This window comes from Nycticebus coucang, chromosome 22 (genome assembly GCF_027406575.1).
Source record: "Nycticebus coucang isolate mNycCou1 chromosome 22, mNycCou1.pri, whole genome shotgun sequence".
NCBI lineage: Eukaryota > Metazoa > Chordata > Mammalia > Primates > Lorisidae > Nycticebus > Nycticebus coucang.
The window spans coordinates 13818092-13843139 of record NC_069801.1 but is presented as its reverse complement, the minus strand read 5'-3'; the positions used below and the strand labels follow the sequence as shown (position 1 = coordinate 13843139).

The window sequence follows — 25048 nt, the reverse complement described above, 5'->3', positions numbered from 1 at the left end:
AACTCTGACCCCTGTGCCCCCCAGGTGGTCTCTTTAAGTTCACCCTAGCCTGCCTTAAAGGGCCCAGGAGTTGGATTTGGCCAGACCTGAGTTTGAACCCAGGCTCTACCATTTCCTAATAGTGGTGACTTTGAGCAAGTCCTTTGCTCAGCTGTGGGCTGGGGCTGAGAGTAGGGACAGCGCAGGCTGACCCCCAGCAGACATACCTCCCTCTTGGTGGCAGACGGCAGCTGGCCTGAGCTTTCCTGCTGGCCTCTTTGTGTATGCTGGTCCCTTGGCCTGGAACCAGCTCCCTGCTGAAACCTCACTCTCCTGGGCAGACCCAGGGCCAGGGAAGGGATTGCACTGGTGTTGAAACTTCAGAGCTGGTAGCTCGGTTGGTCAGTTTTGAGTTAAGTTGGGTGCTTCCTTGCTCTGAGCTCAACTCAGCAGATGTAGGCATCTGGGGCCATAAGGAACACATTGCCCACCTGGCCCATCACCCTAGCAGCCCGAGTGGCTGAAGGGCAGATCCTTTCTGCTCTGTCAACTCCGGAGCCAGCTGAGCCAGGCTGTCCCACTGCCACTGAGAGGGACGTCTGTGTGGGCAGCGGGCTCTCATCTGTCAAGCCAGCTGCTGTCCACATGCGGGTCTGTCCCCGACCTCCTGGGAGCTGGCGAGCCAGCTGTCCACCCAGCCCGGCTTTGGAAATAAAAGACTCATGAAATCTTTTGTGCAAGCTCATCCTCTGGGGTGAGCTTAGGAAACATGATCAAGGTGTGGGGCGGGTGCATAGCTCTGGGCGGAAGGGGAGCGGTGAAGGTGGAGGGACTGGACTGTGTGGCCCTCCAGAGCTTAGGCACTCAAAGTGCCATCTGCGCAAGCATCACCAGGGAGCTGAGTGCACCACCCTAGGCCTGCTGAGTCAGGGTCTGCATGTTAACAAGCTCCCCACATTTGCAAAGGCGATTTGTATGCGCATTCTAGCTCTAGGCTCCCTGCTTCAAGAGCAGACCAGGTTTGAGTCCCAGCTCCCTGCTTACTAGCTGTGTGACTGTAGACAAGTTACTTCACCTCTCTGAGCTTCAGCTCCCTCATCTGCAAAATGGGTTTGGGTAAACCACCCCCCGCCAGCCCGAGGTTTAATAATTTACTTGGAAGCTGATAGTGGACACGCACAGGGCAGCGTGCCTGGTGTATGGGACCCAGACTGTGCCTGGCCCTTCACAGTTACAACTGCTAATGCTGCTAGTGTGTCTGGACAGCCAAAGATGTGGGCTAGTACTCTCACCCTGGTGGATTTAGGGCAAGTCACTTTTCCTCCCTGGGCCTCATTTGCTCATCAGGACAATGGCTCTTTGAGTCTACCCCCACTTCCTTATGAGATGGCTGCTTAAAGAAAAGGTGAGGGGTGCTGTGCCTCATTCTGGAGAGTGGGGTATGTGTCCAGAGGGAAGAGGTGGCCTTCTTCATCCCTCACTGTTCCCTTCTCTGCTGGGGCAGGCCCAGAAACCAGGTGGCAGCCAGATCTCTGCTTGTACCCTCTCTGCTCGGTGGCTTTGGAATTGAGTCCCCTTCCCCCTCAGAGTAGCGTGGCCAGGAGAGATGATTCAGCTCAGGACTTGTGTCCTGAGCCTTTACCTCCCTTAAGGCAGGCCCAGATGCTTCTTGCTACTGGGTATGGGTTAGTGGCTGGATTCCTGTCCCCAACATTGGGCCTGTCTTCTGTGAGAGGTGGCCTGGGGCTGGCCTCTTGGCCTTGCCCCTGACATACTGGGTGACCTTGGACTTGTATATTCTGGGCTTCAGTTTCTCTATCTGTACAATGAGAGGGTCCAGTGAGATGGCCCTGGCGGGATAAGGCCCTTAGATTCTCTCCCTGGCCATCCTTAACTTCCTCCATGTCCTACAGCCCTGGCAGGACCCCCACCCCTTACCCTAGGTCTGGACCCTGGAGCCCATGCGGCTCTTGGCCAGCCCCTAATGTCATTCTGGTAGGTGAGAGAGTACAGGGAGAGAAAGCGTGTGTGTCCTCCAGGAGCCCTGGCCAGGGCCGTCTTGTCTCATGTGGGAGAGGGGAGGAATTTTCCTCTATGTGTGCAAACAGTATCTGTTTTCTCTTGTTTTCAAAAGCCGGTGACGTAACCTTCTCTTTATCCCTCTCTCCCTTCTGGCCTATTTTTAGCTGGCCCTGACAGCATCCTAAAAGTCTTCCAGACTGCCCTGCTTGGAGGCCAGGGAGAGAGGGCAGCCGTGGGATGAGGAAGGAGAGGAGCTTGTCTGTCTGTCTCAGGGAGGAGAGAGAGAAGGAACCTGCCCCAGCTTCCTCCAGGGGAGTCCCTGCTCTGTGTTGGGGTCCGGGTTAGGGCCTTCAGGCTTTGATGGTTCTGGGATCTGCGGGGGATCTCTGCAAGGGGGATTCTGAGCAATCGGTCTGGGGCCTCCCCACGTCAGGGTCCTGGCTCCACTGTCCCTTACCCTGACCTTGGGCTGGTGACTCTGTGCTTTCCTTTTTTACCTGTAACGTGGGGATAATGATAGTACCCATGCCATGGGGTTGTGATGAAGATTGAATTGCTTCATGTAGAACAGTGCCTGGTACAAAGTAGGTCTCAGTAAAGGTGTCACTGGTGTTTATTATCATCCACTCCCACCCTTTCCTGCAGCAGAGGCTGGGGTGTACTGGAAATCCTCTGTTCCCTCTCTCCTCCTGCTCAGCTTCCACCCACTCGTGTATGAATGAAATGATACACGGAAAAGCCTTGGAACGAGGCACCTAATAAATGCTAAAGAAGTAAGAACTGTATTTTGGAGGGGGATGTCTTAATGTAATAAAACAGACGTGGGTTTGAACTTCAACCCCACCCATGGACTAGCTGTGTGTCTTTGGGCAACATATTTAACCTGCGAGCCTCAGTTTCCACATTTGTAAAATGGGACAATACTCGTAACACTTATGTAGGAGATTTCTGGGTTGGTGAAGATAGGCTGCAGGACAAATCTATTGTGAGATTGCAGAGCTTAGCACAATAAAAATATGTTTCTTGTGAGTCCAAAGAAGAGCCCGAGGGTAAAGCTGGCTGTGGCCTGGGTCGTAAGGGCCAGCTTTCCAACTGTATCTTCCAGCAACAGTGAGAACAGTGGTAATCCCAGGGCACTTTACAGTTTGCATGAAGGCAGGGGGTGCTCCCTTCTGCCTTTGTCTCCCACAGTGCTGGAGCATGGCAATTGTTGTTACCACCTGGTATTCTGGTTATAGGTCACCACCTCCCCTAGGCTAGGGGTACCCTGGGGTGCAGGCAGAGATGGACTCACCAATGTACCTTTTTCTCTCAGCCCCAGGGACAGTCCCAGGGTGGGTACCAGTATTATGACTGAGGGCTGGGCTAGCTGGGAGGCCACTGTCTGACCACCTGTCCTTGGTTTTTGCAGATGGGAGGAGGAGCTGTCCAAGCGTATGAACCTTCAGACCATGGTGGACACGCTGCAGGAGGTAAGAGCCCTCGGAGGTCCTGACCAGGGGAAGCACGTGGAAGAACCATGTGGTCAAGGGCACAGTCTTCGTGGGGCCAAGCCGCAAAAATTCCTACATAGCCCCTACTCAAGTAGTGTGACGTCCTGCTGCCTCAGTCTCTCCTCTGTGGAGCCAAGGGGTCTCTCTTCAGCTTCCTCTACTTTGAAGCTCAGAATGGGACCAGTGCAGTGTTGGAGAAAAGCTGGGGTCCAAGTCTTAGAGCTGCCCTCAGCTTGCTGGATGACCTGGGCCCACTGATTCCTTTCTCCAGCCTCTGTCCTCAACCTGAGGCTTGGACTAGTTGTTCTTTAAGCTACCCAGCCTGCAGGTGCCCTGAGTTGGAGCTGACTGCTTTGGAGAGGCTGGGTGGGATGTCACCAGGTGGCTCCCAGCCCAAGCAGGCTCTCCATGTGGACGTCGAGGATAGTCCCCTTGCTGCTCTAGCTGGTGGCTCTGCATTCTGGGTTCTGTTCCTCACCTGCTAGCGGTGTACTCTGAGCAGCAAACTTCACCTTCTCAGCCTGTATTTTCCTCTCCATCAAATGGGATCAAGAATAACAAGCCCACGAGAGGGCCTGAAAAGTTCTTTCAAAATTTTTAAAAATTGCTTTTGGAGGGGCAGTGCCTGTGGCTCAAAGGGGTAGGGCACCAGCCCCATATGCCAGAGGTGGCAGGTTCAAACCCAGACCCAGCCAAAAACTGCAAAAAAAATTGCTTTTGGAAAAGGATGAACGTTTCCCTTTCTTTAATAATAAAAGCATAAAAGAACATTTTAATTTTATTATACATGTTTTTAAAAAACATGTATTCATGGTCAGATATTTAGAAAATCAGAAAAGCACAAAGAAAAAAGTACCCCAGGGTGGCGCCTGTGGCTCAGTGAGTAGGGCACTGGCCCTATATACCGAGGGTGGCGGGTTCAAACCCGGCCCCTGCCAAACTGCATCAAAAACATAGCCGGGTGTTGTGGCGGGTGCCTGTAGTCCCAGCTACTCAGGAGGCTGAGGCAAGAGAATCGCCTAAGCCCAAGAGCTGGAGGTTGCTGTGAGGTGTGACGCCACGGCACTCTATTGAGAGCAATAAAGTGAGACGCTGTCTCAAAAAAAAAAAAGAAAAGAAAAAAGTACCCAGTACCACCCCTTATCAGTCTTTTCTCTGCAGACACATAACTGCAGTCACACCTTCATTCTCTAGAAGCAAATAGGTTAGGTGGGCATATGTGACATTGTGACTTTTGGAACCAGAGATGGTTAAATATTGGCAATTTCACATAGACCAGCCTAATATTTCGATATGTTGGGATAACTTGTTACTCTAATCTCCTCTTCTTAATATCTGCCATGGACTTTTCCATGTGATAAATAATCCTTGGAAAGTGTTTTGAGCACTCAGCAGGGCTCGGTGGGAAGCCCAGCTGGGGCGAGGTCCTTGGTACCCCTTCCCTGGCATGCAGGCGCCCCAGGGTGCCTGGCCCATCTAAATCATCCCCGTCTCCATCCCCGCAGGCGGCACAGGAGGCCGATGCCATCCAGGAGGAGATGAACGAGAAGATTGAGCGGCTGAAGGCCGAGCTGGTGGTGTTTAAGGGGCTCATGAGTGATGTGAGTGCCACTGCCACCGCCTGGGCATCATGACCCCCACACCCATCATGCAGAATGCTTCATTCACTCCGAGGCTCTGAGCTCGGCTTTTAGTTAGAGTCCTGGCTGGCTGCATTTGAGTTTGACCGTGAGGATGACAGATGCATCAGAGACCAGGCGCCTCCTCCTGCCCCTCCCCACTTCTGCTTCCCTCGTCTGAGTAGAGATGCATTAATCTGCTGCTTAACCCATCCTGCCCTCCCGGGGGCTCCCAATAGTCTGTGTGTGTTTGCTCCGACTCCTTCCCAGCTCGCCGCCAGGAGGAGGGCAGGCCTCCATGTCTGGACCCAGGGGCGTGGCGGGTGGGTCAGGGGCTGTGCGGTCTGCTTAGGGCTGGCCTGGGAGGCTCCAGGGCCCAGCAGCCTCCTGTAGCATGGCTTTGGAAAGTCAGGAGAGGCTGGTGTGCGTGTCCTTTTGATCATTGGGGGGCCCCTCTGAGTAACCCTGGGTGAGGGGAGCTGTTGGCTGCTGGGGACACAGGTTTCCTGCCACCTTCAAGAATCGGGTAGTATGTAGGGAGAGCCCACCAGAAAGGAGAAGGGGCCTAAACGTGGGTGGCGCAGCCTGGCGTGGCTGCTGGTGCTGAGGGCCGTGAGGCTGGCAGTGGGTAGAAGGAAGCCACCTGGCTTCCCCTCACTTGGGGTCCCACCCTGTGGTCCTCAGCCAGTCCCTCCTGCCAGCGTGGGAGGAACCCAGGAGACGGAGTGGCCTTGGTAGGCACGGCAGTTTGGGGACAGGTGGGACTTGAGGTGGGAAAAGAAGAGATATCTTTCAATAGTAGGGGGTTGTCTTTCTTTTCTCTTTGCCCTAACGAAATGAACACTGACCCAGAGGCTGCTGGGAGGAAGCTCTGCAGCCCTTAGGAAGACCAGCACACACGGTCTCACACCATCCACTTGGTGGGCACTGAAGCCCTGACCCCCAGGTCCCCCAGCCCTTCCCCACCCCAAGCAACGGACACAGCCCTTCACTCCCAGGAAGATCCCAAGGCTCCCTCAGACTCGGGGCCTACCCACTACCCCCTCACCTCCGCCAACACCCAAGGATCTCCTGCCTCTCCACTCAGCCCCTCAGGCTTGCTCCATCCCTCGCTCACGTAACCCCCTGCTGTCCTCCCTGCAGCCCATGACAGACCTGGATACAAAGATCCAAGAAAAGGCTATGAAGGTGGACATGGACATCTGCCGCCGAATCGATATCACAGCCAAGCTGTGCGATGTCGCGCAGCAGCGGAACTCGGAAGACGTGTCCAAGATCTTCCAGGTGACTAGGGCTGCCCTGCTCATCAGCTGCCCCCTTTGCCTCCCCCAGAGCAGCCCTGGCCTCTGTCCCCGCCTGGCCAACTCCTGTTTCCCTCAACCTCCCACTCACTCCCCTTCCCTGAGAGGTGGCACTGCCTGAGCCTCTGGCCTCCCCAGGAAAGCGTAGGGTCAGGGACTCATGGACTCGTAGGCCCATCTAACTCAGCCATCAAGTCTGACCGCTTTGTCCTGTGGCTGTGGTGACAGAGACCTGGGGGAAGCTGTGATGTACTCAGGAAGGTAGCAGCAGGGCTGGGCGGGAGCTCGGGTCTCCTGGCCACACTGTGTCCACTGCCCTGCTTCCTGCCTTTTCCTCTGGGTGCCAGTAGTGGGTGGCAGCCCCATGGTTGGGGAACCCTGGCCAGGTTGTGGGTACAACTCGGGGACCTGGCGTGAGACCTGGCAGGTGGGCCTTAAAACCCAGAAGAGGAGCTGTTGGCCTCTGACTATTTTTCATTCCCCCCCAAAGAGGCTCTCGTTACCCCCCCGACCTAACGTGCAAGTGTGGGTGCCCCCGAGAGACGGCGATCAGGTTAGCGCAAGTGAGGCTGCCCTCCAGAGAGAGCTTGCTGGGTAGCCTGGCTGAATGAGGCACATGTCATTCTCCAAAGGCTGCTTCTTGAGTTCTGGGTCATGGTTTGGCTTTTGCTTGAGCCCAGGGCAAGAAGGGTGTGTTGTTGCTTTACGTGTGTGACTTTGGATGTTGCTGGGCCAGATCTGGGCCTCCCCGGGGCCTTCTCTCCACCTCCACGCCTTTTGCTGCTCCTGTGCTGGGAAGCAAGGGAGAGCGATGCAGTTTCCGTTTGCTCCTGTCTTGTCTGCTGGGCGTGGAAGCTTGGTGAACCTTGGGCAGCCCATCTGTGGCCTTTGCATGTGAGCAGGAGCGCTCCGGTCAGCATGGAGCTGTTTTGGCCCTTGTCAGGGGTTCTCCGTCTCTCTGGCTGGCTCTGAGACATCCCAGGTGACCCTGTGCCCTGGTCTGGCCTGCTCTTCTCCCCAAATCATGGGGTTGCTTCTCTGGTGAAGGGTGAGCTGAGCAGCCCAAGAACCAGGCTGCCCAGAGCAGGGAAGGGTCCTGTCCTCCCTTGCATGTCTCCCACCTCATGCTTCCTGCTAACACCGCCTGCTTCTTAGAGGATCTGTGCTTCTTTTCTGGCAGGGGCCGGCCCCAACCTCACTCATCCATCCCGTGGGGATGCCAGCTCCCTCCTGGTCCACCTCTACCCTCCCTCCCTACCCAGCCCTCCAGCCACCTTGATTGCTTCCTTTCTCATTCAGGTGGTCCCCAAAAAGAAAGAGCGTAAGGTGGCTTCGGATGATGACATCTCAGAGCAGGACGGGGAGGTGAACCGGTTCTCCGATGACGAGGTCGGCTCCATGAACATCACCGACGAGATGAAACGCATGTTCAACCAGCTGTGAGTATCCCTGCTGTCCAGGTCGCTTGGGCTGAGAGTAGCCGGTAATACGATGTTCTGGAAGAATCTGGATTCATTTCCAACATTTATAGTTTGAGAAGTTTCATATTTTTCATATTCTTGGGCCTGTGGCACAGTTGAGGGCTGGACAGTGGCTGCCAAATCTGGAGAGGCCTTATGTTACCTGCCTGCTTTGTTTGTTCCTTTCCTTTCCAGAGGTGGCAGCAGAGAGTTGCTTCAGCTGGGGGTGGGGTGGGGGGGACTATTCTTGCCCCTGAGATGCAGAAGCCAGGCTGTCCCCTCCTGGTCATGTGTAGAAGTATCTGTTGTGAACCCAGAAAGGGTAGAGGCTGTGATGGTCTTATCTGTGGGCTGTTCTTTTCTTTTGGAGACCGAGTCTTGCTCTGTCACCTGGGCCAGAGTGCCATGGCCTCAGCCTAGCTCACAGCAAACTCAAACTCCTGGGCTCAAGCAATCCTCCTGCCTTAGACTTCCAATAGCTGGGACTATAGATGCCTGCCACCATACCTAGCTAATTTTTTTTTTTAGGAGAGATGGGGTCTCTCTACTCAGACAGGTCTAGAACTCCTGACCTCCTACCTTGGCCTCCCAGAGTGCTAGGATTATAGGCCTGAACCACCACGCCTGGCCCTGTGGTCTGTTCTTGATCAGACCTTAGTCAGACTCACCCTGCTCATAGGAAAGGCTCTGGACATTCAGACCTGGGGTGCTTCACAAATGTCACTTTGCTGATTCCACCCCTCAGCCTGGGAGTAGGGTTACCAGTCGCCTTTTGTAGATGGGGAAACTGAGCTTCTGAGAGGAGAAGTGGCTTAGCCAAGACTACTCAGCCAACATGCAGCCAAGCTGGGATGCAGAGCCGGGTCCGTCTGTCGGCCTGGTGTACCTCACAATGAAATGCTGCTTGGACAGTGGCAGAGTCTGGGCCGGGGCTAGTTAGAGGTGCCCAGAGCCGGCGGGTTCCAGCTTTCAAAGCTGCTGGTGTGCGTGTCTGCCCATGGCAGGGTCAGCGAGGTTGCATCGGAGGCTTACATTTGCCATGGTAGGAAATTAGCAAGTGCCCCTGTCGGGGCTCCCCTTGCTGGCTCCTATAGGGGGCTGCTTTGCCAGTACCTCCCTGGGTGTGGTTGGCCTGGGGCAGCATGGCGCTATGGCCTTGGCTAGTCAGTGCCAAAATCTTGATCCTTAGCTATCTTTAACTGGAATCCACAGGCCCCAGTGTGAGATGTGGGAGGTGGTTCCCTCATCTCCTCCATTGTATCACCGTCTCTGCCCTGGTCCCTTTGCTAGGCGAGGCATGACAGAGCTGAGAAAGGGGGAGTAGGAGTTAGAACCCGCAGGGCTGGAGTCTCCTTGCCTGATACTTCCCTGAACCCGCCATCCCCTGGGAACAGAACTGAGATGTTCTGGGCTATATTTTGGGGGTTTGCTATTTGATGGTGGTGAGGAGACCTTTAGACTTTTTGTTTTTGAGACAGAGTCTCACTTTGTTACCCTTGGTAGAGTGTCATGGCGTCATAGCTCACAGCAACCTCAAACGCTTGGGCTCAAGTGATTCTCTTGCTTCAACCTCCCAAGTAGATGGGACTGCAGGCACCTGCCACAGCACCCAGCTATTTTTAGAGATGGCATCTTGCTCTGGCTCAGGCTGGTCTTGAACCTGTGCGTTCAGGCAATCCACCTGCCTTGGCCTCCCAGAGTGCTAGGATTATAGGCGTCAGCCACGGCGCCCAGCCCTTTTAGACTCTTGACTCATCTTTTGACAGTCCCCCCCTCAATGTCATATTCTCATCTTTTGCTCATAAGAGGGGCTTTTGAAAAGAAGCATTGATTGAGTTTAGGTTTTCTGAACATTGCCATAGGCATTTCTGAGCCTAAGAGAGGATCATGAGCACCAGAAACTGCAGGCTGGGTTCATCTGGTTGAGTTAAAGACTTTGTCTGAAGAAATGGCTGTCCTTGTTTTTATAAAGTCCCCAGGGGATCATTAAGCTGACTGGGAATGGGGTGGGCCGGGGAGCTCCACTGGCACAGGCTCCTGTGTGTAGAAAGAGCTTTCAGACCAAAGTCAGGCTTGAACATGTGGCAGAAACAGGCGGCTGAGTAGTGACGGATCTGAACTGGGCTCAGTATCAAATTAGATTTATCTGGTTGTAAAGTTGCTTACATTAAAAAAAAATCCTCTGATCACTTTGATCCCCCCACTCCAGCCTGCAATTCCAGGCAAGGCCACGGCTGACCCCATCCTGGGTGGGGCGCTGGTCCTCTTTTCCCCTGATGTCTCCACCTGCTGCCCCAGGCCAGTTCCAGTGAAGTCTTTGAATAACGGCACCCCATGTCTGGGCTGTGTTTTGTTTTGATTCAAATCTGCTGCTTGGGCTTCAGACCAAGAAGAGGAATTTGCTAGTTTCCCTGCACCACAAGGCCAGCTACTCTCCTCCTCAGCCCCGCCTTGTAGATTTGTTAAGAGCTGGGGGCTCTTCCGAGTCCTCTGGCTTCCTGTCCCTCAACTGGGGTTTCCTTCAGATCCCAGGGCTGGGAAGGAAGTGTGGTCAGCAGCAGAGCGGGCAGTGCAGTGACTGCACCTCAGTGTCCGGCCCCTCTCTGCTCCCTGGACTCTCCAAGCCACCTGCAGGCTGTCTCGGGTACTGCACCAAGTGGGGCACCGGCTGGCCTGACTCCAGTGGGCACTCCCTGCTTGTGTTTCTTAGGGGCCCTGCCAGGTGATCCTTAACCCAGTCTAGTGTCCAGAGGTTGGGAGCAGTGCCCTGAGAGATTCAGGAAGGGGTGTAGGCCTGGGCTGGAGCCTGCAGACGGGATCCACAGCCTTCTGTGTCTCTGGTTCACTGGGCCAAGAAATGTTACTCTTACAGACTCAGCCTTCCCATTTGATTAATGGGGATGGGGTGATCTGTCGCTCTCCTGCAATTGGGGTATCCAGTGCATCTTGGGAAACCCCTTGGTCCGAGGCAAACGTGGATGGTAGGTAGGTCCCTCTACCTCCAGTTCTAGACAGAGGGGAGGCCCTGAAGTCATGCAGGCTTTGGATTCAAATCCAGTTAACACTATGCATCCATCTGGAAGGCTACCTGATCCCTCTGAGCCTCAGTTTCCTCACCTGTAAAATCCTCACTTTGTAGGATTGTTTTGCGGGTGGAATTTGTTGCATTTTAATAGATGCGTGTGCCCAGCACTTAAGGGGTACTTGGCGAGATCTTGAGGATGAGGAAAAGCTGTAGGAAACAGACCTGGCCCCAGTTTCTGCTACAGTGCTGGCTCTGTGGCTTTGGACATGTGAATTTTCCTTTCTGAGCTGTATTTTCTTCATCTGTAAAATGGGAATAATAATACTAACCTTTCTGAGTTGCAGGAAAGATGATATACATTGTCGCACTGAAAGTAGGGGCTCAAGAAATAGCTGTTAAATGAATGAGGAAACTCACAAGGTTGGACCTGGGGGCAAAGTCTCTTTAGTCCCCGTTAATGAAAGCCTGGCTTCTTCAGAAACACACGTTTTAAATTGTATAAATAATACCTAACCGCATTATGCATTTTAGGAGTTGAACTCTTTTTGGATAAGGTGAATGTCTACTTGGGCCACCACCCCTGTCTTTCCGAAGGTGGCCTTGTAGGTGGATACCCTCCGGGCAGCTGCCCCTTGTGTGGGCCCCTGGAGCCTGGCTTCCATTCAGTCATGCCCTCTGGTGTCCCCCACCCCCCACCAGGAGGGAGACCTTTGACTTTGATGACGACTGTGACAGCCTGACGTGGGAAGAGAATGAAGACACGCTGCTGCTCTGGGAGGATTTCACCAACTGCAATCCAACTATCGACCTGCAGGGCGAGGTGAACCCGGGGGCAGGTAGTGGTGGGGGACCTCCTTTCGGTGATCCCTTGTCCCTGTCCTTTCCCTACAGCCCCCACCACCCAGCTAAATTGTCCTCTTTCTTCTGTTTCCCCAGCAAGAGGAGAACTTGGGCAACTTGATCCACGAGACTGAATCTTTCTTCAAGACGAGAGACAAGGAGTACCAGGAAACGATAGGTCAGATCGAGGTGAGTGCTTGGGCCGTGAGCCTGTGAGCAAGGCTCTCCTGGGGTCCACACAGTTGAGAATCCTGGTGACCAAATGCCACAGGGGCAGAGCACAGGATCGGGAGTCAGGAGGCCTACCTGTTCCCCACCTGGCTTTGGGCCAGTCAGTCACATCCTTCTTAGGGCCTCAATTTGCCAATCTGTAAAATGGGGGGTGGTGATCCTCCTGTCTCACAGAGTTATTTTTTTAAAAAGTACTCAGCCGAGATGATGGTGATCCCAGAGCTGACATTTTCATGACATTGAGGGATGCCAGGCCCTGAGTACACCGTTCCAGGATCCCTCCCTCCATCTTAGGCCCCAGGGACTATGTGCCCATTTACAGAGGGGGAGAGGAGGTTCAAAGAGACCACGTAACTTGCCCAAGGCCTCTCAGCCAAGAAGCAGCATTTAAATCCAACTCTCTGGCTCCAGAGGCTGTGCTGTTGCCCACTTTTATAGAGAGGATTCCTGCTGTTACACACAGGAGAAAGGGGAGCCCAGCACCTTTGCCAGAGGAAGTATTACGTGATAGAAGAGAGGGTCATGAGCACGAAAGGGCCCTGAGGATCTTTCTAATCAAGTCAATATAAAGGAGCCTGGGGATGCTGAGCGTGATGGAGCTGTCAGAGCTGGGGTGCTGGTGGGGTCTTCTCAGGGCAGGCTGCCGCTGCTTAGGGCTTGCTAAGCAGCTATTCCTCTCTGGCCAGAAGCAGTTCTGGAGGGGATGGACCAGCGGGTGACCCTGAGGGTGCAGTGTCCAGGGGCGGGCCTTTGTGATGGCGCTGCTGCCGAGGCGTCAAGGAGGGAGGCTGGGGAGGGTCCTGCCACGAGGATGACTTGCCCTTCTCCTTGCTGCCCGCTGTCCCTCCCAGCTGGAGCTGGCCACGGCCAAGAGCGACATGAACCGCCACCTACACGAGTACATGGAGATGTGCAGCATGAAGCGCGGCCTGGACGTGCAGATGGAGACGTGCCGCCGGCTCATCAAGGGCTCCGCAGACAGGTACCCGTGGCCCCCGCAGGGGGTTCTGGGGCCACAGTTTGCAGCCTGGCCATGTTTTAGCTTCCCAACCCATCTGTCCATCCATCCGTTGACTATGCGTGCACCTCCTTTGTGCTGGACGACTTACCTGTTCAGTCTCCTGTAATGCTGCCCCCCCCACCCGCCCCCTCTGATTCAGCAGATAGTAGGAGGCCGCTCTGTGCGAGATCACAGGACCCAGTGATGACCCGGACAGGAGGGCTCCTGCCCTTAGGGAGCTTACGCCCCATTTTCTGTTCAACCTAGGGGTAGAGGAGGTGGGCAGGGCACGACTCCCCCAGTGTTTCTGATCAGGCTCCCACGCCGGGCCTGGACCTAGGAGAACGGCATACGTCAGGCACAACACATGAACAGACAAGCCCTCTGCCTTCAGGGGACACACGGCCTTACCGGGGGACAGACATACCAATAACAAAGTGAGAGAATACAGAGAATGCTTGGCGTGAAGCACAGACCCATACGTTGATTATAACTGCTTTTCTAGCCTGGGCTCTTGAGCTGCACAGGAGGAAAGGCAGCTTGGTAGTAGCAGTGTGTGGGGACCTCTGCCTAGCCCGTCATTCCTTTAACTCACCAAACCCCCAGAACCTGCTGTTGTCACCTCCTCTGTTCAGGTGGAGGAATGGCTGAGGCAGGTTCAACAGCCTGCCCAAGGCCCCTCATCCTGGCTCATGTGAGATAGAGCCGAGAGTCCATCCTGGTGCTGTTAAACACCCACCCATGTGGGGAGCCCTGAGTCATCTGGGGTCTTCTGAGCACCTCCTCTGAGTCCAGACCTGTGTTAGGTGATTAGAGGGTCCGAACCAAGCTGGGTTCCTGGTCCCTGTTCTCCAGGGGCTTTCTGTCCAGACAAGCCAGCACACGTAGGCCAATTAGAGGCTAAGACGGGGGGTCCCAAGAGGTCTGGAGAGCCACATTCAACTTGTGAGCCCAGCAGGGATGTCTAACCTTGTATCTTTTCTGCCACCCATCAGAAGCAGAGTTAGTTGTCTTGAGCCAACCATTAAATAAGCAAACACTAACTAAAGATGATGAGCACAAAGAAAGGTCTATGCGTACTCTTTGCCGTATCTCGACACCACAGATAAAACAAAACAGGCCTCAAAAAATCTGCACGTGGCCCTCAGGCCACAGGTTGGACACCCCTGGATTCTAAGGGAAGCTGGGGGAGGGCAGGGCCCCCTTTCAGGTGGCTCAGCCTTCCCACTCCATGACCCTTTGGGGGTCCCAGGCTGTCCTCTGAATGTTTCCCATCCTCCTGTGCCTTCCAGGAACTCACCATCCCCCAGCTCCGTGGCCAGCAGTGACTCAGGAAGTACAGACGAGATCCAGGATGAGTTTGAGCGTGAGGCAGATGTGGAGCCCATGGTCAGCTGATGACGGAGGCCCCGCATGCCTGCTGGTCTTGGTGATGGGGCTCCTGCCTTCTCTCCCCACGAGGCCAGGAAGGCTCCTCGGAGTGGGCTCAAGTCCTCACCACACAGACTTCCTATGCCCTCCTTCTCTGGAGGTCCCAAGGAACTGCTGCTTCCTTCCTTCCACCCCAGCCCACCACCACCGGACCCTTCTCCATCCACCCACCCACCCACCCAAGGAATGGTGCTGTCAATTTCTATTCTCCACATCACAAATGCAGACTTCGGTCCGGATGATGCAGTGTTAACTGTGCCTTCTCCCTTCAGCTGAGCCACTTTGAGCTCCAAAGAATTATTCCTAGCAGGTGTTTTTATACAAGTCTAAGGTGAGGGCCGGCCAGGCTAGGTATAATGCGGTTTTCTGCCCTCCCACCTGCTCCTCTGATTGGCCATGAGCTGTGCCCTCTCTTCCTCTGTGGCCAGTGTGGACTAACCCGGGGCTCGGGGTGGTCTGTCTCCCCTCCCCTTGGGATGGGGACCGTTTGCCTCTGTGACCTTTCCAGGCCTGGGTGGGGATGTCCCCAATTTTCTCATTCCCTGAAAGAGAGAAAGATGAAAGGAAGGGAGGGAAGACAAATTTTTCTTTTCTGTTTGGATCGAGTGGCAAAGTGGGGGACAAGGCACAGTGGGGGAGAAGGTTGAGCCTCACTGTGTTTAAACTACTATGCAAAAAACAAAACAAACAACAAAAAAGCAGCTTGCCTTATATCACTGTGGAAGGCAGGCCCTCTCCCAACTGTGCTTCCCCTCCAGAGCTGGGAGGGAGACCCGGGTTAAGGTGGTCTTTCTCGCAGCCTCTGAGGGTGGGCACTGACCGGGAGCAGGTGTGGCCATCTGATTGCTTGTCCTCTGTGGGGTCCAGGTGGGGATGGGGGCCTTTTATTGCTTTGATGACTCTGTGTTTTTTCCTCTAGCCAACGGTACAAGAATTCTAGGTCTGCAATTTCTCTGTGAGAAAGTCTGAAGGTTCCAGGCCTGGTCTTCACTCTTTTCCCTTGGTCCTGGGTCAGGGCCAGCCTCCCATAAGCCTGGTTGTCCACTGTCTCCCTATTCTGCTATAGGCAAGAACGAGGCATTGGGAAGGGGAGGGGAAGGAGGCAAGAGGGCAGAGCAGACATTGGGGAGGGGACTATCCTTGCCCTGCTCATGGACTTTTGGGGAGCTAATCTGAGCCAGTATCTCCCCCAAGGCTTGAGTGGGGCCAAGTTGAAGGGCACTGTGTTGAGACCACCCACCAGATCTCAGCTTGGAGCCAGCCAAGCAGGCTTTGCTTTATTATTATTATTTTTTAAATGTTTTATATCTACTGCAGTGGCTCCAACGCTGGTTTTCGGGTTTGTTGGCCCAGGAGCTCCCTCTGGTGGTCACAGGAGCAAAATGTGCCCAAGGACCAGAACTCAAACTCAAACCAGGGCCTCTTGCCCAACCAGAGGAAGGGGCACTGGGTTTGAGTGGGATCGTGGTCTCCCCAGGGTACCACAGACATTTAAGGGCCTTCTCTCTCTTCTTTTTCCCCCACATATTTTTCAGTCTTAAAAATACTGTACATAGTATTCATATATGTGTATAGAGAGAGTGAGAATGTGTTAGTGACTGTATCATGTAATCTATCAGATTTTGGTGGCCTTCATCATGAGTTTTTCTGTTTGTTTTGCTGGGGGAACATCTTGTTGGTCCTTTCGTGGTCAGCATCTCGTGTTAGCCAGACAGGCCCCTTGGCAGGTACTTGGAAGGACAATGGTTTCGGCAGAGAGATACCTCCTTTCTCTCCTCCTCACTGACCCTTGTTCTAAAGGTTACAGGGTTCAAACGTACCTGATTATTATTATTATTATTATTATTGTTTTTGTTGTTTTGTTTTTATTTGAACCAAAGGTTATCGGAGCCAGTTGGGCTTGGACCTCAGCTGCTGAAAAGATTTTCCGTTTCCACAAGGGCAGAAGAATGTCTGCCCCTGTGGGTCTCCTCTGCCCAAGGCTGAGGGAGGCATCGAACTGTGTGTGGTTTGGGAGTCGGGCTGGTGGAGTGGAAGCTGGCCCTGATTGTTCCTCAAGGTGGCGGGAGGGTGACAGACGTATCTTCAGAGTTAAGACAGGGAGGCAGCAGTGCTACAGTGTTTGGGGGTAACTAAGGTTACCTTGGTGATTGGTGTTTGGTGTTATTATTTTTATTCCCCCGTATACATACATAGGTCATTTGTCCTTGGAACTGGGGTGCTCTGAATTTGCCTAGAGAGTTTGAAAGTGGCAGGAGCCAGAGAGAGACATGGGCCTGAGAGTCCCTAACTGTTGGCTTTCAGTATCTGTCCTTCCTGTGGGAGCAAGGACTTGGGGCAGGTATTTGGGTTAGGAGGGCACACAGGATAGGACCTGCCGGCCCCCCAGGCTGTCCTGGGTCTGGTCTGGCCACCGCTTCCCCACCATGTGCTTTTTCCAGTTAGTTGCCAGTGGGCCCTGCTTGTCCGTTTGCCATGAGTCCACAGCTTGCCAAGAAAGACCCCAGCGCTCACTGGGGCAGCACCAGGCCTAGCTGGGGCAAATCGGTCCGTCCTTTGTAAAGCTGTAAATACTTGACTTTGATTTTCTATATCTAAGCCCAGTGTCATATTGACATTGGTATTTTAGAATTGTTCTCAGATGGGCTCTCCAGTGCTGTCCTCTCTCTCTCTTCTATTTTGGGGGATTTTATATAGAGGATTGGGGAGGGGCAGGAAGGGTAGCATCCTATTGGCTCCCTGGTTGGTTGTGAAATACACACATACACTCACTCCTCTGGGACTCTGAACAGGGAAAAACGCTATTGGCAAGCAAACATATTTGGTTTTCCTGTGGCAGTCTATGTTGAGGTCTCTGAAGCACCAGACCATCATGGACTTAGCTCTGTGGGTAGGGTTCAGATGACCTGGGGAGAATCAAACCACTCTCGCTTGGGTTGGGAGGAAAGGGCAGGGTAGGGGATAATATAAGGTGTAACTTAAGCTAAATATAATCTATTTATAAAGCAAGAGACTCATCTATTTTTATGAAAGAAAAGATTTTTTAAATCTAGGGTAGGCAGTTGTGGTAGCCCAGCATTTTTCTGTGGACCAGGTATGGTGCATGTTGCCACAGGATTGAATATAATCCACACCCTCCCCTCTTTTCTCCTGTCCTCACTTCTGATCATCCACACCTATGAGCAGCTTCAGCAGCAAGTAGGTCCCACTTCACTCCATTGCCCTCTCCCCTAATCCCTGAGCTCCTTGGAAATCTTGGAGTGGCACTTATGGGGACAGGCAAGCTGTGGGGAATTCAGAATTGAGGCAGTGGGGGGGAGGGGTATTAGATAGGGGACAGCTCTATGGTAGAGTAATTCATTACTCTAAGTCTGATCTGCCGAGATCCATTTCCAACTTGGCTGTGTTGGCAAAGGGTTGAGAAGCAGCCAAGTGGGTGGGAATGGGGCTGTCAGTTCAGGGGGTACATGACTTCCTCAGGGCCTGGGCCCCGTTGTCAGGCAGCCAGAGCAGGAGTGGAAGTGATATAGGATGTCCCTGGCCTGGCTGTGCCTACTCCAGGCGGAGGACAAGCTACAGCCCCTGCTGTCCTCCTCTGGGGCCCTGGGTAAAGGACTGGGGTGCTGGGGGTTTCCCAGACCTGTGTCCTTGAACTTTACTGTAGAAGGGCACTCTCCAAGAGTGGGGGGTCTGGAGGTGGTGGGTACGAGTAAAGCCAGATTATTCCTTTAAGGGAATTTCTCATGAGTGGAAGATTCCCAGCCCAGGGTGTCAGCCTTGGGCAAATTCCTCACTACCCTACCTCCCTACTCAACCCTTAAAGAAATGAAACAAAGCCCTCCCCTGCAGGGCCCCTCTGTGGACATTTTAGCATCTACTTGATTTTTAGTCCCATCCTGGGAGACTTCCTATCTCATAGGTCCATCCTACCCTACTTTTGCTGTTTGTCTGCCAGCTGGGTCTAGCATCACTGGGCAGGGGCGTTTATACTCATTGAAAGACTACTGATCCTACCGGAAACAAACCTGTTTACTGTATTGTTGTAAATATCATGCCCTTTATATCCTGTATATTGGCTTCTTTTAAATAAAGTGAAATGTCTTAAAAGTTGATGGTGCTTTTAAAAAAAAAAACAAAAAAACTTGAGGATGAATCAATCTGGAGTTGGGGGAAAGGTAAGAAGACTGAGGGTTGTATAAATACTACAATAAACTCTTTGGCAAATTAGCGGTAACGTAAGGAAATCTCACATCACCTGTTACCTTTGCATCTCACAAAATCGTGGAAGAAGATAAAGCAGGAATTATCATACACATTTTATCAAAGGGGAAGAGAGAGAGATCACAGGCTGAGTCACTGGCATAGCCCAATTTGGAATTGAGGTCCTTAAAACCATAGTAAAGCCCTCATTTCCCAAGCCTCTCCACAGTGCCCAGGAGAGACCCCCTGGCAGGGCTCTGGGTTGATACTGTCTAGTGTTTTAGTTTTTGTTGTTGTTGTTAATGGCCACGTTCAGGCAACATTGCCCCAATATCCCAACATGACCTGAGCCCACCTGACTAGGGTCTTGATGGATGAACACAAACAGCTCCACTAGTAATTCCAGTTAGCTTTTTTGCCATTTCTAAGACTTGCATTTACAGAGGAGCTTCCCTTTCCTACTGTCCATTTAAACAAAATATCTTTTCTTTTGGAGACAATCCCATTCAGTCGCCCTGGGGTTGAGTGCAGAGGAATCATAACTCACAGCAACTTCAAACTCTTAAGCTCAAGAGACCCTCTTATCTCACCCTCCCAAGTAGCTGGGACTACAGGCACCTGCCACAACACCTGCTAGTTTTTCTATTTTTAGTAGTGAGGGACTCTCACTCTTGCTCAGGCTGGTCTGGAACTCCTGAGCTCAAGCAATCCACCCACTTTGGCCTCCCAAAGTGCTAGGATTGCAGGCGTGAGCAGCGGTGCCCGATCTTAAAAGTATCTTCAATGGTGTAATCTAGAAAAGGAGTGGCCTCAAGTGATGGGTTTTTGAGGCTAGTTATTATTTCTTCCATTTTGCAGATGAGGAAAGTGAGGCCTGTAGAAGTTATGTAATCTGCCCAGTGTCCTATGGAGGAACTGGAATGGGCATCAGAATAGATTCCTAAGCAGGTGCCAGATTCATGCTGCTAGAAGAAATACAAATTAAAATGAAGGGTGAGAACAACTGTAATAGCATTTTGGGATTAAATTGGGTCCCGGGCACCTCATCCGAGAAGACTTCAGAATCCAAGTTGTAAAGAACGTTCGAGTGTTCACCAAATAACCTGTCGCAGAGAAAACGGAAATTTTCACATGAAGGGAAAAAAAATGCTCAGGAACAAGTGGTTTTTTGGCCAAAGGCTTTGAAAGAAAAGCTAAGCATTGACTCTCCCGAGTTTTATCTTGTATCGATGGTAATCAGCACAGAAACAGGTCCCGGAAGCTGGCGCGAGGTGGCTGGCCTCGTGCCAGGCCGGAAAGTGGAGGAGGCTGGGTCCTAGCCAGGAAGCTGAAAGGAAGGCTTATCCCAGGGGCTGTGGGCCTTGGGTAGAGGCGGGGTGGCAGGTCGCTGGCCGCGGTGTGGCCCATCTGGGTCGCAAAGCCTGGCTGGTAAAGGACAGCTTTCCAGCCTCCCACTGGTCCTTGGCAGCCGGAGAGAAAGCAACCAACTCAGGTTGCACCTGGCGCGTCGAGGCGGGGGCGCAGCAGGTCCTTCCGCCTCGCCTCCGCACGTGTTCCGTCCCGACTCTTTCATTGGCTCTTTCGGCGCCTGTCTCCCAGTCCCCGCTGATTGGCCTAGGAGCTTTCATATGTCACTCTGATTGGTTGATGAGGCTCACGCCCTCGCCCCCCCTCTGGGTCATACTATAAAGAGAGGAGGGGGAAACGTATATATTTTTAGGACTTTACTTTCAAGTTCATTTGTCCTTTATTACATGACATGCCCATATTGCCAATATAAACATATAATTTCATTAGTGAAAGGTAAATGTAGAGTGATTCTGGCTGACCTTGAGCTCGAAGGACAGCCAGGGCGATGCAGTCCCCCCCACTCATCAAGATGGTGCGCTCCGGGCGGGGCGGTGCTGTCCTGCTGCTCCTGGGCGGACGCTCTAGCCAAAGTCCCGGCTGCAAGCCTGAGATGATGCTACCTTCGCCCGCGCTCCGTTGGGCCCTGCTGGCCCGCCCTTGGAGGGGAGCCAGGTGAGTGAGAACCCGGTCTAGGGCGGCCTGAGCTTACACCTGCTGGGCCGGGAGCCAGGGGGTTCTGAGTGCCCCCTGCGCACCACACTCCCTGCTGGAGCCCCAGGCTGCCCAAGTTCCCCGCTCCGCCGGGGGTCGCTTCCTCTAGTGCCCCAGTGCCCTCTACCCAAACCCAGGCCTTTCTCCCACGGAGATCCCTCAGCATCCTGCACCCACGCCCCGTCTCCCTCAAGAATCTCCTTCCTTTAGCGAGGGGACCCACCTCTTCCCAAATCTTGCGACCTGGTGGAGTGCTTCGGTCACTGCTGGGTCCCACGCTCGCCGCCTTCATGTTCACTCTTTTCCCTGCTAATACTGGGTCTGTGAAATGTGTTCACTTCCCTGAAGGGAACCTCTATTTTTAGCACACCACACGCCTTGCCTTCCAGCACCTTCCAAACCTCGTCTGACGTCCAGGACCCCTGCCTGAACTCCCTGCCCTGGACTTCCTCTTTTCCTACCGGATTTCGGCCTCTTTTCTTTTCCATCCCCCTCCCACTTTAAAGTTAAATGTTGGCCAGAAAAGAGGGAACTCCTTTCTTTCTTCTGGTAGGTGGGATAATAATGTTTATGGAGGGCTTATAATGTGCCAAATGCTGGGCTAGTCTCTTGGCACGTGTCTTACCGTGAGGATTAAATGAGTTAATACGTGGAAAAGGCATGGAACAGTGCCTGGCACATAGGCAGTGCCCAATTATTATTATGGTCGTGTTCATCATTATCACTTTTATTTAAAATTCTCACTCCTGTGAGGTAGATATTATTCCAGATAGTGAAGAAACCAAGGAGAAGTTCCCAGGCGGAGCTGCCCTTCACACTCAGATTTGCAAATCCTGATGGTGTGAGGGTGGGTTCCTTGCCCAGAGACAAATGTTTTCAGAGCCCCTCCAGCTCAGGGCTGGGTGGGGCAGGTAGATGGGACCAAGACCCTGCTCTAGAGGGGCTCATAGTCTGGTGTGGCTGCCATCCTATGGATCTGTGTTTATACTGGCCTCCCTTTCAGAGCTGGGAAGCTCTCCCCACCACTTTTGAGTTTTGTTTGCCTGACCCTTGTAGGGCTGTTAACAGGTATGTCTCCCCTGCTGAGCTGTGCACTTTCTGAGTTAATCTGTGTCTCTCTCCACCCCTCACCCCCCACCCTAGGGGTGCCACAGGGGTGCCCTGCCCACAGGTGAATTTCAACACTGTATGTCCTCTGGGTGGGGAGAGGGTAGGAAAGGGCACTGGAAGAGGACATGGGACAAAAGGGTCCTCTTTGGCCAGGTGTGGTGGCCCAGGCCTGTAATCCTAGCTCTCTGGGAGGCCAGGGCAGGTGGTATGCTTGAGCTAGGAGTTAAGAGACCAGCCTGAGCAAGAGTAAGATCTCATCTCTACTTAAAAAAGAAAAGAAAAAGAAAAACTAGCTGGGCATGGTGGCAGATGCCTGTAGTCCCAGCTACTCAGGAGGCCAAGGCAAGAGGATTACTTGAGCCCAGGAGTTTGAGGTTGCTGTGAGCTTTGACACCATAACACTCTAGAGTGAACTGTCTCCAAAAAAAAAAAAAAAATAGGTTCCTCTTGGCTGCCATTAGGGGCCACTTGGCCACACCCTCAGTGTGATACCATTTGCAGGCATCTCCCTGCACTCTGAGAACACCCTTCTCGGACCCCAGATGGAAGTCCCAGGGAAGTGGGGCCACCTTGTAGAGTCACATCTTTACCAGGTACCTACCTGAGCTGGTGCTCTGCTAATACACTGGGAGTAAGAGGTACCCAGGGAATTTACATGTGGGTGGGTCCTTTGAGGAGTTTTCAGTTTAATAGAGAAGGAGAAAAGCTTAGACGCTTAGACATAAAAAATTCTAATGTCTGACAGAGAGCAATCCTTATTCTAAAAGAAAAGCCCATAGTAAAATAATTATCAAGCAATTAATACCATGGAGCCAACGCTGTGCTGGTAAGTGCTATACCATCCCTGTTTTACAGATGGGGAACTCTCTTCCAGTTAAGGCAGATGTAGGATTAAAATTACAATTGGTCTAACCGCTGATTCTTGCTCTTAATTATGAGGCCTCCTGAGTTAAGACAGGAGGGAGTGTGTTTTGTAACCTGTTCCCCAGGGTTGGGTTACCTCTTCTGATAGAGCAGCTGGCCTCATGCCCCTGGACAGGATTTGTCAACCTAAGCACTGTTAACATTTGGGGCCAGGTTTTTTTTTGTTGTGGGGTCTGTCATATGCATTGTAGAGTGTTAAGCAGCATCCCTGGTCTTTGTCCACCAGATGCCAGTAGCACCAGTAGTTATGACAATTAAAAAATATCTCCAGATATTGCCGGAAATGCCTCCCCTCCCCTCAGTCTCCAAGGTTAGAGTCATTGCTGTAGGTTCAGGAGAACAGCTTTGGTATTTGATCACTTTTTGTTTATTTAACAAATATTTAGGACACACCTGCGATATGCCAGGTCTGCATTTATCGAGGAATAGTTTTAGGGCATTTTTAGTAATATCTCTGTGTTCTATATCTAAAACTCTAGTGCCAAGAAAAACTGCTTGCTTTTGAGGAAATAGGTATGGGTATGTTCCTTAGCATTTCCTTTTCTTGCATTGAGTGCCAGGAATCTCAACCTATTTTTTAAAATACCCTTGGTCATGTGTTTTATTTTATTATTTATTTATTTATTTTTGAGACAGAGTCTCATTACGTCACCCTCGGTAGAGTGCCGTGGCGTCACAGCTCACAGCAACCTCCAACTCCTGGGCTTAAGCGATTCTCTTGCCTCAGCCTCCCGAGTAGCTGGGACTACAGGTGCCCGCCACAACGCCCGGCTATTTTTTTCATTGTTGTTGCAGTTGTCATTGTCGTTTAGCTGGCCTGGGCTGGTTTTGAACCCGCCAGCCTCAGTGTATGTGGCCAACGCCGTAACCACTTGCTATGGGCACCGAGCCCGTGTGTTTTATTTTTAATAAACAAATATATGTTCATTGTCAAAGGTACAGATAAAGCAAAAAAGAATACACCACACGGAGGTAACCATGGTCAGCCTTTCAGTTAATATCCTTTTAACTTTCCTTTAATATACAGCATAAGCTTTTAAGAAAGCATAAACACAGGCTTCTTTGCAAATACTTTTCTGTAGCTTGTTTTTCCCCCTCATAGACTCGTCTGCCTTACTGTGTGTCCCCAGGACCTAGAGCTGTGTCTGACAGTGAACTTCCTTGTCAACAGATGTTCCTAACTGGTTGCTGATTCAAGACAATCACCACAAATGTGGACGTCAGGGATGGGCCCAGGGATGGTGGCTGCTGGCAATAGCTACCATTTGCTTTTTATGTGGTCTATTTTACTCAGCTCCTCAGTAACCTATGATGTAGGTGTTCTCCCCATTTCAAAGATTAAACAGCTGAGGCCCGTGGAAATTAAGGAAAACTGGTCCAAGACCTTGAGCTAGTGAAGACCAGGCTTCCTGATTGCCTGGTTCCTTTCTCCTTCCATCCTGACTTCTTGCCCTTTTCTGTACTAACATTATCGTCCGTCTCCTCACTTACACCTCTCTGCCAATTCTCTTTGGAAACAGACAGGATACAGATTAATATATGAATTTAATAAGTAAGCTAGTCCAGGCTTACAACAGATATTAATTTCTGTTTCTTACTTGCCCTTGTGCTAAACCCAGAGAAGACTCCTACTCAGCCCACCTGACATCAGGGGGGTTGTGGTTGGAATTGGCCACTGTCCTGTGCCCTGCAGTTATGCTGGGTGATTTTGGATTCTTCTCTGTTTAAACTTGCCTGTTTGATTTTTTTTCTCTTCTTTCTTTCTTTCTTTTTTTTTTTTTGAGACAATGTCTTGCTTTATTGCCTAGGCTGGAGTGCAGTGACATGGTCATAGTTACTGTAACCTCAAACTCTGGGGCTCGAGCTAGCCTTCTGACTCAGTTTTCCAAGTAGCTGGGACTATAGGCAAGTACCTCTGTGCCTAGCTAATTTTTTCTAATTTTTTTTTGCAGTTTTTGACCGGGGTTGGGTTTGAACCCGCCACCTCTGGCCCTACTCCTTTGAGCCACAGGCGCTGCCCTAATTTTTTCTAATTTTTATAAAGATGAGATTTTTGCTATGTTTACTGGGCTGTTCTTGAACTCTTGACCTCAAGTGATCCTCTTGCCTTAGCCTCCCAAAGTGCTGGGATTACACACATGAACCACTGTACCCAGCCTATTTAATTTTCTTTTTCTTTTTTTTTTGTAGAGACAGAGTCTTCACTTTATGGCCCTTGGTAGAGTGCCGTGGCATCACACAGCTCACAGCAACCTCCAACTCCTGGGCTTAAGCGATTCTCTTGCCTCAGCCTCCCAAGCAGCTGGGACTACAGGTGTCCACCACAATGCCCGGCTATTTTTTTTGTTGTTG

The 25048-nt window shown here is 52.1% G+C and overlaps 2 protein-coding genes across 3 annotated transcripts in view; both read left to right on the top strand.

The window, feature by feature from the left end:
* IFFO2 (intermediate filament family orphan 2) overlaps nucleotides 1–18505 on the top strand; it is a 46721-nt gene extending 28216 nt beyond the window's left edge. The window contains exons 2-9 of the mRNA XM_053576407.1: nucleotides 3413–3473; nucleotides 5000–5095; nucleotides 6257–6397; nucleotides 7714–7853; nucleotides 11599–11719; nucleotides 11836–11928; nucleotides 12822–12952; nucleotides 14263–18505. Coding sequence (XP_053432382.1) covers nucleotides 3413–3473; nucleotides 5000–5095; nucleotides 6257–6397; nucleotides 7714–7853; nucleotides 11599–11719; nucleotides 11836–11928; nucleotides 12822–12952; nucleotides 14263–14368 — 889 coding nt within the window. The 3' untranslated portion in view covers nucleotides 14369–18505. The remainder of the gene's footprint in view (nucleotides 1–3412; nucleotides 3474–4999; nucleotides 5096–6256; nucleotides 6398–7713; nucleotides 7854–11598; nucleotides 11720–11835; nucleotides 11929–12821; nucleotides 12953–14262) is intronic.
* Nucleotides 18506–20378: 1873 nt separating this feature from the next.
* ALDH4A1 (aldehyde dehydrogenase 4 family member A1) overlaps nucleotides 20379–25048 on the top strand; it is a 40304-nt gene continuing 35634 nt past the window's right edge. Inside the window, exon 1 of one of the 2 annotated variants that reach the window (XM_053576404.1) lies at nucleotides 20379–20623. In XM_053576404.1, coding sequence (XP_053432379.1) covers nucleotides 20457–20623 — 167 coding nt within the window. In that variant the 5' untranslated portion in view covers nucleotides 20379–20456. The remainder of the gene's footprint in view (nucleotides 20624–25048) is intronic. The other variant, XM_053576405.1, reaches the window with a different exon arrangement.